Source organism: Podarcis erhardii, assembly GCF_964252035.2.
Source record: "Podarcis erhardii genome assembly, chromosome: 5".
NCBI classification, from domain to species: domain Eukaryota; kingdom Metazoa; phylum Chordata; class Lepidosauria; order Squamata; family Lacertidae; genus Podarcis; species Podarcis erhardii.
Window position 1 is genome coordinate 56,443,698 of NC_138509.1, and position 15,023 is coordinate 56,458,720.

At 44.6% G+C, this 15,023-nt stretch overlaps 1 protein-coding gene across 3 annotated transcripts in view; it reads right to left on the reverse strand.

Moving 5' to 3' along the window:
* Positions 1-5,135, reverse strand: part of CNNM2 (cyclin and CBS domain divalent metal cation transport mediator 2) — a 117,682-nt gene extending 112,547 nt beyond the window's left edge. The window contains exon 1 of one of the 3 annotated variants that reach the window (XM_081861698.1): positions 3,269-5,128. In XM_081861698.1, the coding sequence (XP_081717824.1) occupies positions 3,269-4,919 (1,651 nt within the window). In that variant the 5' untranslated portion in view covers positions 4,920-5,128. Of the gene's footprint in view, positions 1-3,268 lie in introns of all 3 variants that reach the window. The other 2 variants (XM_081861697.1, XM_081861699.1) reach the window with 2 other exon arrangements.
* Positions 5,136-15,023: the final 9,888 nt, after the last annotated feature.

Below are 15,023 nucleotides of genomic sequence, written 5' to 3' on the forward strand. Positions count from 1 at the left end.
TTGGTGCCTTTGATCATCTTTTTTGCCACTGTGGACCAATGTCCACTAAGACCCGTAGATCCTTTTCACATGTACTACTGGCAAGCCAGGTGCCCCCCATATTATATTTGTGCAGCTGGTTCTTCCTGTCTAAGTGCAGAACCTTACACTTGTCCCTTTTGAATTTCATTTTCGTAGTTTGGGCCCAGTTCGCCAATCTGTTAAGGTTATCTAGAATCCCAATTCTGTCTTCAGCGGCATTGCCTACCCCTCCCAGTTTGGTGTCATCTGCAAATTGTATGAGCATCCCCTCAATACCTTCACCCAATTGGTTTATAAAAATGTTAAACAACAACAGGCCCAGGACAGAACTCTGTAGCACCCCCTTGTCACTTTTTTCCAGGATGATAAGGAACCGTTAGTGAGCACTCTTCAATCAGTTCAGTCAGTCAACCAGCTACAAAATCACCTAACAGTTATCTTGTCCAGTCCACAGTTTCTGTTCAAAATTATCATGGGAGACTTTGTCAAAAGCCTTACTGAAATCAAGATAAGCTATGTCCACAGCATTCTCCTGATCCAACAAATTTGCAACTCTATAAAAAAAAAAAAATTTGTCTGCATGACTTGTTTTTGAGAAAACCACACTGGGTTTTAGTAACCACAACATCTTTTTCTAAGTGTTCACAGGCTGTTTCAATATCTGTTCTAGGAACTTTCCCGGTATTGATGTCAAGCTCACGGGTCAGAAGTTACCTGGGTCTTCTTTTTTCTCCCTTTTAGAAGATGGGGACAACATTTGCCCACCTCCAGTCCGCAGGGACCTCACTTGTTCTCCAACAATTCTGAAGAAATTATAGAGGCTCTGAGATTACACCCACAAGTTCCTTTAGTACCTTGGGAGCAGCTCATTTGACCCTGGAGATCTGAATTCATTTAAAATAACCAGGTGTTTCCTTACCACCTCTTTTCCTATCTTGGGCTTCAGCTTCCTCCCTTGCATCCTTTATTCTGTTATCATCAGGCTGGGCACTGCTTTACTTTTAGATGGAGACAGAAGCAAAGTAGATGTTGAGTGGTTCCATCTTCTCTCTGTCACTCAATAGCATTTCTCAATCTTCACACAAGGGACCTACTACTTGCCTGCTCTTTCTGTTGCTTCAAGCATAGAAACCTTTATTATTATTATTAACCTCTCCTGCAAGCCTTGCAAGATAGTGCTGTGTAATTTAACTAGCAGAGTTTACTGTCTACCAATCAGAAACTGAGTGCAAAAGTTCAGTCACAGTGCAGGAATTACCTTGAGAAAAGGTTAACACTAGCAGTAATCTGTTTGCCCAGCTGTATAACAAATGCAACTCTTAAAGATGGTCCACTGGGCCACAGATCACTAAATTTGATCTGTGGACTTTTAATCAATACAGTGGTACCTCAGGTTACATATGCTTCAGGTTACAAACTCTGCTAACCCAGAAATAATGCTTCAGGTTAAGTACTTTGCTTCAGGATGAGAAGAGAAATTGTGCTTCAGCGGCGCGGCAGCAGCAGGAGGCCCAATTAGCTAAAGTGGCGCTTCAGGTTAAGTACAGTTTCAGGTTAAGTACGGACCTCCGGAACGAATTAAGTACTTAACATGAGGTACCACTGTAATTTGTTTCTTTAGATTTCTAGACTGCTCCAACTTGAAGGCTCAGGGTGCTTAACAAAAAAAATGAATGAATGAATGAATGAATGAATGAAACAGAACAAGCGCATCTTTTGCTATACCTTCCCAATATATCTGATGCTAAAGACAAGCTCAAACAGGTGGATCGTTACAGTTTTTCCAAAGGGTGCTCATGCTTGGTTAAGTCTGCAGTGAGGAGTTCCACAACTGATGGGTAATCATCAAAGATAAGCCTTTGTGCCCTTGCTTATTGAACTTGAGAAACAGATAATTAGAGTAAGAGAGTTTTCTAAGTGTTTTTTCTAATCATCGTAAGACTAAAGGAGCTATATTGCAGAATTCAGAAATCATAGAACTCATATGGTCCAAGCTGCCCATTAAGTGTTCATGATTAGAGTCAGCACTTACCATGTATGTACCAGTAGTAGGAAACACAGAGTGACTGTAAATACCAATAATATTTTACAGTGTAGCCTTCACTGAAGGACCACTTCACGTTACGGGAGAATTATCATACAAAAGACACTTCTGTGCAAGACCTAATGGAAAACCTACACATTGATCATAATGTGACCTCATTGTACACGTTTTTAGTCCAAATTCGCAGGGTGTGAAAGTGGGAGAACACAACCAATTGCAGCTTCTCAGTATGTGTATAAGGAGTGAAAAGCACCAATCTAGACCACATGTTATAATCTTCATCCAGCCTTTATATTGATTCCCACACAAATGTCTTCCAGGTAAGAATCTTGTAACATGTGACAACTTTAGTTCAAAATTAATTCTTAACTATCTATAAATAATACTTCACTTAGCTTTAAACACAGAACTCAGTTTTAGAGTTATTCAAAGGCTCAGTTTGCACGTAATACTAAGCCAACCATGGCTAAGCATGAATGTGCAACCATGCAGCTACTCACCAAAAAAATCACAGCTGCTTCACTCCTCCCCAGATTCTCCTGCTGCCACAGTACCCAGAGCTAAGCCATAGCTCCTAGTGTTACAACAAATATGAACTCGTCATACGTATCTCTCAGACAAACCATGAATGGTAAGCCAAGAACACTGCTACAAATCTTGTGATCCATTATCTTGTGCTTACATATTTGTACATGCTCTTTTTTACACAAACACGTGACTTTGGTCCATAAAACTACTTTTGTGTCATGAGAGACACTTTTTCAGAAAAGTGAGATGTACATATAAAAAAACAAAGTGTGGACACATAAAATATACCGTATGTAACAAGGTAAGTAAGAACGATGCATAGAGGAGGGAGCAAGGATTCCATATCATATGCTTATACACATTGTCTGCTGAAAAAATGTTAAATCACCTCTTTAGTAATATAATAATACTCAACAAAGTGGGCAGGCTCAAAAATGAATAGGGCAGTAGATGAAACCCTATTATTACCAGGGGGGAAGTGAGGGCGAAAGAAACTGTTTGCTATTCTACAATTGCACCATGCAAGCATCAAATTTGTTTTGAGTAATATTCAGCATCCCAAGAATCTCTGTTCTCATTTCTTTAAAAAAAATAAAATTAAAAAAAATTCCAGCCCTTAAAGCTCCTTTTTGCATTCATCTTCCCCACTCCCATCACCAACCACCACCATCCCACCTTTTTTGAATTCCTCAAGCATGGCGTCAAGCTTGGTGTCATTGAAGACAAAGTGCAGCGGGTGGTTATAGAAACGGGTTATGGTCTTGAGCGGAGTGCAGTCATCAGGATCCACAAAGGCCAAGTCCTTGACAAAAAGGAGGTCCACAATGTTGGAGCGTTCCCCTTCGAATACAGGAATACGGGTATAACCACTTTCCATGATTTCAGACATAGTGTTGAAATCGAGCACAGCCTCAGCAGTAATCATGAAGCAGTCCCGTAGTGGAGTCATTACATCCTCCACTGTCTTTGTGCGCAGTTCCAGCGCCCCTTGAATTATATTCAGCTCCTCCTTAACTAGGTCATTGTAGGGGTCAGTAACCCTCAACATTTCAAGTAGTTTCTCACGGTTGTAGACAGTACCTATCTCCTGCCCTAAGACACAGTCTAGAAGCTTGCTGACTGGGTAAGAGGCCGGGAAGGTCATCATCATGAAAAACTTGGTGAGGAAGATGGTGTTGGCGCCTACGGCAAGGCCGTGCCGGGAACAAATAGCTTGCGGCACAATCTCACCGAAGATGACGATACCGATAGTGGAGGCCACCACGGCCACCAGTCCAGAACCAGCAATATCATCAAGCAGGATGGTCAGAGTGGTGTTGACCAATACATTGCCCAACAGCAGGGAGCAGAGCAAGTAATTCCCCTGGCGGCGCACAGGCTCAATACGCTTAGCATAATTCTTCTCTTTTTCTGTCCCACAGTTCTGCACAATACGCAACTCCATAGGGTCGAGGGCCATAAGTCCCAGGTTGAGTCCACTGAACATGCCAGAGAGGCACAGTAAGAGGGAGATGAAGATCACCTGAAGCCAGAAGGGCAACAAGAATTTCTTCTCCTCTCCCACAATCATCCTGGTATCCTCACCATCGTGGTAGATCCAGGTGGTCTCGGTCCACGGGCCGCCATCGGGGCCAATGATGCTCCCTCCCCCACCGCTGCCCCCGGCCGAGCTCCCTGGCCCCCCCAGGATAGCCGGGGAGGACACGGAGGTGCACAGGTAATAGCACTTGCTCTTCTCCGTTTTTCGCAACGGCTTGATATCGATCTCGATGACCCCCGAGGTGCGGCGGTTGAGGGTGATGTGCGGCCGGATGATGATGTCCGAGGTGCGGATGCCGCAGCGTTGCGGGGCCGGGGAGGAAGAGCCCACGGGGGCCGGGCCGTCCTCTTGCTCCGCCGGCGGCCGCCTGCCTTCGCCATCCCTCCACCGGACATGCTCGGTGAAGGCGATGCGGGACCAGGTCTCGTTGTTGATGTTCTGCCCGTAGACCCGCAGCTTGACCCGGCTCCTCTCGCTCACTCGCAGCACGCCCTTCTCCATGAACGACACGTCGTTCGTGTCCTCCAGCCGCAGCCCGATGATCACCGTCTCCTCAGAGTCGGAGGCGCCGGGCAGTAAGGAGGCGGCGGCGGCGGCGGCGGCGGCGGCGGCGGCTGAAGCGGAGGCGGCGCGCGGCGGCTGCTCTCCCAGGCAGCGGCTGAGGAGGATGCCCAGCAGCAGCGGCAGCAGCAGCGGCGACCGCAGCGCGACCCGCGTCTCCCTCTCGCCGCCTCCCCCCGGCCCGGCCAGGAGCCAGGCGGCAGCCGCGGGCAGCGGCGCGGCCATATTCCCACGGCCACAGTAGTACTACCACGGCCACAGTAAGCGCGGCAGCTCCATCGCGACGACGCTCAACGGCCACGGCCAGCTGCGAATCCCTCGAGGGATGCCAAGCGACTGCCGGGCCTCGGCCAGGAGCTACTCCAACCCCTACCCCTGAGGGGGACGGGGGGAGGGGGCGCGGAGCCCGCGCGTGCGCGTCAGCCAATCAGGTGAGTACAAGCGGGGCGACGAGCTGGAGTAGGGAGGGGAAGAAAAAACAACCGTCCAATCGCAGAGCGCGCATGCGATAGGGGAGCGGGGGGGGGGAGGCGAAAGCCAGCGAGCCGGCCGGCAGCCGCCTGCCTGCGCACACGAGCCACAGTGGGAGGAGGAGAGCTTCGCTCGGCTTACGGGGCAGGGAAGGAGGCCTGAGGCGCGTGTTGCAGGGAATGAACGAGGCGAGCGGTTGCGCCCTCCGTCCGCATCCAGTAACTCTTATTACGGCCGCGAAAGGGGGGGCGGGTTCGTTCGCGGTGCGCCCCGCCCCCTTCCCCCAAATTAAAGAAGCGCATGACTGTTGTGTGTATGTGTGTTACCCGAAGCCGGGCTGAACGACGAGCCAATGGGAAGGGAGGAGAGCGGCGATTGGTGGGAAGGGTGGCCAATAGAGGCGAGAGCTTCGTGCCGGCTCCTCTTGAGATCTTAAGCGCGAAACTGCTCGTGCGTGAAGGATGCGCTCCTTCCCTCAGGTCCGCCCTCCTCGACCTCGCTGTCACAGAGGCACGTTTCCCCTGTCGGCGTTTTCTTTTGTTGTGCGCATTTACCGCCTTTGACGGTTTTTCCTCTTTCAAGGCTGTTGTCCCTGTCGGGCTATCAAAACTCGTAAAAATTTCACATTCATAGGTTGCAGAGACAATGGTCTGTGAAACCCCTGCTCTCCCAATTGTCCATGTAATAAATGTCTTCATCATCACTGCATTTATATCCCACCATTTTCTCCAAGGAGCTCGAGGTGGCTTGCATTATGGTTCTCCCCCGCCCCTCATTTAATCCCCCACAAGACCCCTGTGAGGTAGGCTAGGGCTGAGAGTGACTGGCTCAATATGCACAACAGTAATACTGATATTAAAGTCTTAAAAGCAAAACATTTCAGATCCCTAAACATTTTGCTTTAGAGTTTGATATCTCTGTTTTGTTAGTCACTGCAATGAATATATTGCTTCAGCGATTAATTGCATCCTTCTGGGATCCATACTGTTGTTTGATACCTTGGCTTAAAAATAGGTAGATTTAGCTTGCAAGCCATCTTCTTGTGACTCAGTTTTTGTTTTTGCAGCTTTCTCCTCATCCTGCACTTTTCCCTAAATTCAGTTTTTCCTGATCCACATTTCATTCAATACTGGGAAGAAAATCCAATATAAAAATCACATAGTACCTGACTGGGAACACTATGGAGCATATTTGTGTAGCTGTAGGCATGTGGGATTTTGTTTGTTTTTTTTTAAAAAAGGTATGGTGATATTTGGCTGAGTGTCACCCATTGCCACATCCCCTACTTCTGTTTGCTCCTTGCCTGAGCAACAAGTTCCAAGAGTAAATTATATGAGAAACACTCATGAGTTACACTGAAAAGAGCAACTTTTTTGCATGTTCTGTGATCTCTTTAATAGCATAGTGTTTTGAGACAACTGTTCTTTAAGTACATTTTTATATAATCTCATTCCCTCTACGTAGAATACTTTTTCCTAATAGAGGACCAACATTTGTGAAATAGAAAGATTGCAACCTAATCTATAGACACTACATATTATACAGGGAGGGTGAGAGGGGGTCTCATCATAGAATCATAGAATCTTCTGGGCCTCCCAGGACCTCTATACACACTGCACAGGTCTGCTGCCTCGGAAGGTCACTTCAGTGCTGCTAATGCAGCGGTTTGCAAATCAAGCATAAAATGCACTCTTCAGTAAAATTAGTTTCTGATCAAGGACCTTTAGAATTATAGTTCAAAACATTCTGATTACTTTGGAAAAAAATTAAATGGTGTATAGGTATATATACAGATATCTGAGGACTAGATGTCTATCCCAAAATGGCTGAAGTACTTCCAAATCATTTACAAAATTAAAATTGACATACAATGATCCCAAGACTGGCTACTAGAAAATCCTAAGACTGGCTACTAGAAAACTCTGCAAGTCTGACATCTGTACATCTCTCAGAATGGAGGCAAGAAGTACCTAAATAGTTATTCGAAGCTAAATGGAAAGCTGAAAGTTAGGATGTGATTATTATTGCATGTTTTAACATTTCTGTATCAAAACATGACTCAGTTGTGCGCATGCACACACACACACAGTTAAGCTATGCCGACAACATCTAGAAAGTGGAAATGTATAGTTAAAGACGCCTAGTTTACTAGGATAGTCTAAAACGGGACATTTTCACACACAAAGGGCACAAAGTTTACGGTATCATGGAAGCCAGCACTCCAACACAAACAAACAAAACTGCACATGGAATGGAATATATATATATTCATTTGATTTTTAAACAGTGATTTTATGCCAGGGCAGTTTACAAACAAAAAGAGCTACATATTATAACTATAACACAGAACATGACAGTTTAAAGCTTGTCTAAAATACTACCATATTATGTAGCAAACAGACATTCATCACATTGCAGCTAGCCTTAGAATCATAGAATCATAGAGTTGGAAGAGACCACAAGGGCCATCGAGTCCAACCCCCTGCCAAGCAGGAAACACGATCAGAGTACTCCTGACATATGGTCGTCAAGCCTCTGCTTAAAGACCTCCAAAGAAGGAGACTCCACCACACTCCTTGGCAGCAAATTCCACTGTCGAACAGCTCTCACTGTCAGGAAGTTCCTCCTAATGTTTAGGTGGAATCTTTTTTCTTGTAGTTTGGAACCATTGCTCCGTGTCCGCTTCTCTGGAGCAGCAGAAAACAACCTTTCTCCCTCCTCTATGTGACATCCTTTTATATATTTGAACATGGCTATCATATCACCCCTTAACCTCCTCTTCTCCAGGCTAAACATGCCCAGCTCCCTTACACATTCCTCATAAGGCATCGTTTCCAGGCCTTTGACCATTTTGGTTGCCCTCCTCTGGACCCGTTCCAGTTTGTCAGTGTCCTTCTTGAACTGTGGTGCCCAGAACTGGACACAGTACTCCAGGTGAGGTCTGACCAGAGCAGAATACAGTGGCACTATTACTTCCCTTGATCTAGATGCTATACTCCTATTGATGCAGCCCAGAATTGCATTGGCTTTTTTAGCTGCTGCGTCACACTGTTGGCTCAAGTCAAGTTTGTGGTCAACCAAGACTCCTAGATCCTTTTCACATGTACTGCTCTCAAGCCAGGTGTCACCCATCTTGTATTTGTGCCTCTCATTTTTTTTGCCCAAGTGCAATACTTTACATTTCTCCCTGTTAAAATTCATTTTGTTTGTTTTGACCCAGTTCTCTAATCTGTCAAGGTCGTTTTGAAGTGTGATCCTGTCCTCTGGGGTGTTAGCCACCCCTCCCAGTTTGGTGTCATCTGCAAATTTGATCAGGATGCCCTTGAGTCCATCATCCAGTCGTTGATAAAGATGTTGAATAAGACCGGGCCCAAGACAGAACCCTGTGGCACCCCACTAGTCACCCTTCTCCAGGATGAAGAGGAACCATTGATGAGCACCCTTTGGGTTCGGTCAGTCAGCCAGTTACAAATCCACTGAGTGGTAGCATAGTCAAGTCCGCATTTTACCAGCTTCTTTACAAGAATATCATGGGGCACCTTGTCAAATGCCTTGCTGAAATCAAGGTAGACTACATCCACTGCGTTCCCTTCATCTACCAGGCTTGTAATTCTATCAAAAAACGAGATCAGGTTAGTCTGACATGACTTATTTTTCAGAAATCCATGCTGACTATTGGTGATCACAGTATTCCTTTCTAGGTGCTCACAGACTGTATGCTTAATGATCTGCTCCAGAATCTTCCCTGGTATTGATGTCAGACTGACTGGGCGGTAATTATTTGGGTCCTCTCTTTTTCCCTTTTTGAAAATAGGGACAACATTTGCCCTCCTCCAGTCTGCCGGGACTTCGCCTGTTCTCCAGGAATTCTCAAAGATGAGTGCCAGTGGTTCTGAGATCACATCTGCCAGTTCTTTTAATACTCTTGGATGCAGTTCATCTGGCCCTGGAGACTTGAATACATCTAAACTAGCCAAGTATTCTTGTACTATCTCCTTAGTTATTCTGGGCTGTGTTTCCTCTGCTGAATCATTTGCTCCAAATTCTTCAGGTCGGGCATTGTTTTCTTTATCGGAGAAGACTGAGGCAAAGAAGGCATTGAGGAGTTCGGCCCTTTCTGTATCCCCTGTTTGCATTTCACCATCTTCTCCTCTGAGTGACCCCACTGTTTCTTTGTTCTTCCTTTTGCTACGAACATACCCATAAAAGCCTTTTTTGTTGCTTTTAACCTCTCTAGCAAGCCTTGAAGAAACACACTTTCCCAAAGGCCTAGGGAACATCTTCAGCTGTGCTGGAAACCAAATAAGAACAGCAGCAAGAAATACCTGAAAGCAAATCTCATAGTTGAGGGTGTGAGTGTCCCAGACAGGGTGGTATAAGGAAACTATTTGGATCCTATGTCATTTAAGGCTTTGTAAGTTAACATCAACACATAGAACTGGGCTCAGTAGAATACAGGCAACTGGTGCAGCTCCTGAAGAACCAGTATTATGTGGTTTCAATAAGCTGTATTGCTTAGCATTTAGCACTTTAACAACTGAATTCCGCAAAAGTTGTAGCTTCCAAACCATTTTCCAGATGGCTAGCATCTTTCCAGAAGCACAGAGGTGAAAAACGTGGCCCTCCAGATGTTGTTGGTCTCCCAACTCCTGACAGTCTCAGCCAATATGGAAATGCTTAGGGGTGATGGGAGATGTAGTCCAATGACATCTGGTGGGCTAAAGATTTCAGTCAAGATCTGTCAGGCCTGTTGGAGGCAACTGTGCCATTTATTTCCGTGGGGAGTAGATTATATCATTGCACATTCCTATTTCAGATCTATATACACTTATAGCCCAACTATTTTGACATAGAAACGCCCCATTGTCTTCACTGATAAATAGGCTTAGCACTGCCTAGTAAGTCTGTTTTTATTTTCTTTATTTGTATATTAAACATTTATGTAGCACCTTCCATTCCAATCTTTTGGCAGTTTACAACCTTATATGGTATGATATATACTGCCATATACACTGCCCCTCCATACATTTAGCCACAGAAATGTACTTGTATGGAGCTTAATATTGTTTTTCCCTGTGGTTAAGATCAGATACTTTACCTCTTCAATCTTCTTTTTATTGCAGTGCAGCTCCCTCTGGTGCCAAAATCAAACACCAAACTAATCACAAGACAATCCTATATTTGTCTACTCAAAAGGAAGTACCACCAAGATATGTGGGATTTACTCCCAGATAAGTGGGTATAGGAAAGATAAGTAAAGTTGTACAAACATGTACACCAAGGATGGCTAACCAGTGGACCTCCAGATGGCCATATTCCATTAGCCCCAGCCAGCACAGCCAATTGAAAAGGATAATGGGACCTGAAGTCCAGCAAAATCTGGCAGGCCACTGATTTGTCATTCCTGATTCACTCTCAGCTCTTTTTGCTTTGCTAGCCATATAAAAACATTCTCTAAGTGGGTCATGTAACCTGCGTTTGCAAGGCATTTGTAACAGGTAAGTTATGTTAAAGTTGGATTTTTATGGGTTTTTTTTTATTTAGATTTTCTGTCTTGACCAGGATCAGGGCAGTTGGCTGTCCCATAATCTTTTGCCTAGTGCCTTTAGCATTGAATGCCTTAGTTGTACACACCCCACTCCTCTGAGCAGTGAGAATTTCCCTTTCAGTTTTTGTTTTCTTTGGATGTGGGAGGGGGGCACTGGACACTTTTGCAGCATTTGTAGTCACAAAATTAGACAGCACAGGGATTGGAGGCTTACACTTGAATAGTGGGGGGCAGGAAGCTGTAACTGGGGAGATACCATGGTGATAATTTCTTAAAGCAGGTGGTCTGGCATCACTCCTCAGACTCTCCTTTCCACTATAGGCGGTATGAGGAAGGGGAAATGTTTGGAACATCAACCCAATTTAAAACAATGCTCTCATGAATCAGATCTGAGTGAGAAACACCTCAATCAGTTTCACTATGCTCATCAGCTCTATCCATCTGTCATGTATGAGTTTAGCCAGTGTGGTGTAGTGGTTAAGAGCAGTAGACTCATAATCTGGTGAACCGGGTTCGCGTCTCCGCTCCTTCACATGTAGCTGCTGGGTGCTAGTCACACTTCTCTGAAGTCTCTCAGCCCCACTCACCTCACAGAGTGTTTGTTGTAGGGGAGGAAGGGAAAGGAGAATGTTAGCCGCTTTGGGACACCTTAGGGTAGTGATAAAGCGGGATATCAAATCCAAACTCCTCCTCCTCTTCTTCTTCTTCTTCTTCTTCTTATCTTATTCCGTCTAGTTCCACTCCATTTAATTCCTTCCTTCCTTCCTTCCTTCCTCCCTCCCTCCCTCCCTCCCTCCCTCCCTCCCTCCCTCCCTCCGAATTATAGAATTGTAGAGTTGGAAGGGACCACAAGGGCCATCTAGTCCAACTCCTGCAGAATCTTTTGCTATCCCAACAGTTGTTCATTTGTTCGTTCCTTCCAAGACTGAAGAGGGTTAAGCTGCTGTCTTGATACAATTGTGCAAACAAGCACTTGGTTTCAAAATGCAATCAGACTGGTTTACTGCTTGGTTCTTTTTAAGAACAGAACAGTACTAAAAATATGGAGCACCTTTGTTGCTTTCTTATCCGAGTTTTTATGAGGCCCTACAATAAAGCAATTAAAAATTAACCTGACAGGCTTCAGTCTCAATGGCTTCCTGCTGTATATATGGCCCCCTGCTCCTGATTTGACATTTATTTATTTTTCTTGCTTGCTGGGGAATTGGACATTTAATATTGATAAGGTCAATTCACTTAACAGCAACTTCTTAGCATATGGCAGCCCCAGGGTTCTAACCAGATCAAAACAGCATCTTAAAAGCAATATGCAAAGAATTACCATAAATAATACTTGCTGTTTTATCTCCCAGTAAGAGGCCATGAAAGCCATCATTTGTTTTCTAAAGGTAGCATTTGGCTTAATTAATGTACAAATTGGAGGAAGCTACAGATTTAGGTGCTAAATCTGAAAAGGCTTTAAACAGGGGTGGTGGGGAATAAAGAAGAGCAGCCAGTGGCCTTCCATATGATGTTGAACTCCAATTCCTATCAGCCCTAGCCAGAATGACACATGGACAGGCATTCTGGGAACTGTAGTCCAGCAACATCTGCGGGGCCACAGGTTTGCCACCCAATTTAAAAGATGGCCAAGATGCTCTGGCCAAGAAAACACCTAATTCTAGGGTTAGCTGAAATATGGATGGATTTTCTATAAACATAGTTTCAGAGTGTATATAACTCTTCATAATTCATAGTTAAACATCAATTTTCAATTTTTAGTGTTATAATGCATCTTTATTAATCTACCATTCTTAAAGGGAGAAGAATAGCTGTTCAAACATGCTTCACATCTGGGTTTTTCGAACATCAGTGAAGCAACATAAGAATGCCAGGATTTCCCTTGCTGGATCAGGTTAAAGGTCCACGAGACAACAGTGAGCAGCCACTTGCTGCATGAAAGCTCACAAGCAAGGCATAATGGAGCAATCTGTCCCTGGCTTCTCCAAACCATCTTGTACAGTACTCATATCCTCTATCCAGTCATGTGGTAGCCATGCAAAAGACCTTTCAATAAAGTGCCTCTCTAGCCCCTCAAATACCAACATGTGTGTCAGATATTCCCTGCCTCCAAGAATGCACAATCCACATTATTCTGAGAGCCCCGCCCCCCAGGGTTGCGGGGAGGTTGGTGTGAGTAAATTCCCCTTTTGATCCCTGCTAATTCCAATCCATAATATCAAACTGCTGTTCCAAACATATAATTCAAATCTGTCACATAAATTTAAGCAGCATTACTGATTTCTGGAATTGTTAGATGCTGTTACTCGATTTGTAATTCTCAGTTTAGGAATAAATCATTCACAGGCTACAAGTTATGGGTTCAAGGGCTATGTAAGATTTTTTTTTTTTAGAATGCAACTTGTTGTCTTTACTACCAAAGCAGCAGGAACAACTGCTTCGATTTCATTGAAGGGCCAAAGAGCAAAGTATTGTGAACCTGTTCAGATGTTTGGAGATACCACAAGATTTCTTACCCAGCAGTTTGTAATCTGTTGTTGCTAACCTGTTTGGTTGCTTCCTTCCCCCTCTTGCAATCTCTCCATCTTTTGCTGCTCTCAGGCCAATTGTGAAAAACATGCAACTCACTTCAAAGCAAAGGTGTCACAAAAGTTAACTAAGCTGCCAGTTTCCACAGTAGCAATGAGTTTACAGGTCTCAATCAATGTATGTCAGCCCAATATATAAGGAAATCAGGCTTAGGCTGCGTTTACCATGCATTCCAGGCATTTCCAGTGCTGGGTTTTCAGTCCTGATTCATACTATGCTATCCAAAATATGCATATATACCCTGCACTTTGTCATAAAATACTACTGTCTGATGCATTGTTCCTCAAACCAGCTTCATGAGTCCTTAAGCTGTTCTTATTTTGTCTCTAAGGTAAAGGTAAAGGGACCCCTGACCATTAGGTCCAGTCGTGACCGGCTCTGGGGTTGCGGCGCTCACCTCGCTTTATTGGCTGAGGAAGCCGGCGTACTGCTTCCGGGTCATGTGGCCAGCATGACTAAGCCGCTTCTGGTGAACCAGAGCAGCACACGGAAATGGCATTTACCTTCCCGCCAGAGCGGTACCTATTTATCTACTTGCACTTTGACATGCTTTCGAACTGCTAGGTTGGCAGGAGCAGGGACCAAGCAACGGAAGCTCACCCCGTTGGGATTCAAACCGCTGACCTTCTGATCGGCAAGACCTAGGCTCAGTGGTTTAACCCACAGTGCCACCCACATCCATTTTGTCTCTAGCCAAGGTGTAAAGATATCCCTGCCCCGTTAGCACCCCTTGATGTGCACAGAAACGAATCTGACACTAATGAAGCCTTGTTGATGTACACAGCTAGGTGGTGAAAACAGTTGTGAAACACATTAAAGAAAACAGCTTCATGGTTCTCTAAGGTATAATATTAGCCCTTAATCTGTTTATTCTTTCAAAAGCAAAGACTGATGCTGCATACAAATTTAAAGGCACATTTAAAGCACATCTCTACCTGCCCCTCCACGAATTCTGAGAACTGTAGTTTGTTAAGGGTGCCAGAACTGTAGCTCTGTGGGTAAACTACAGTTCCCAAGATTCTTGTGGAGGGTGTCTTTAAATGTATGGTGAGAACAGAGCCTGAGTCATACATGCATGGCTGCAAGCTGACTTAATTGAAATGCACCACATTTGAAGTTATATCAGATAATGCAAAACTTCAACTTGGGGTGCTGGATCCACATATGCAAGCAATGATTACATGGTAATACAGTGATTGGGGATAAGGCTGTATGCGTGAACCAGCCAGTAGCCGTCAAGAAATCTAAGGCCATGTTTATGGAATCAGTGATAAGCTTCGATGCCAGGAAAGATGCAGGAAGTTTTTAAACTTTTTGGCCCTTGCTGACATGCCAAGTGCTAATAGAATAGGAAAGCAAAGCAAAATGTCCTGGCATTTAACAATGGCCTTTTAACAAATGCGCGCTTGAAAGGGGAGTCATACTGATGAAACTCTCTAGTAGCCTCCACAGGGGTTTTGAAAAGCTGCGGTTAAGATTTCATGTCTTTTTAATGAAGACAGTTTTCACAGCCATCAGCACTTTCATTCTTACTCTAAAGATCATCTTTGATACAAAAATTAATTAGAGAAAATATCCCAGCAGGAATGTTTTCAAAAAGTATTTATGAATAATAGCAAAGGGACGGCGGCTGAAGAGGTCTATTTAGACAACTGCAAATGCGGCAGAGCCCTACCATTGCTTTTTCTGCACCCTAAAATCCAATGCTGGAACTCAGAAGT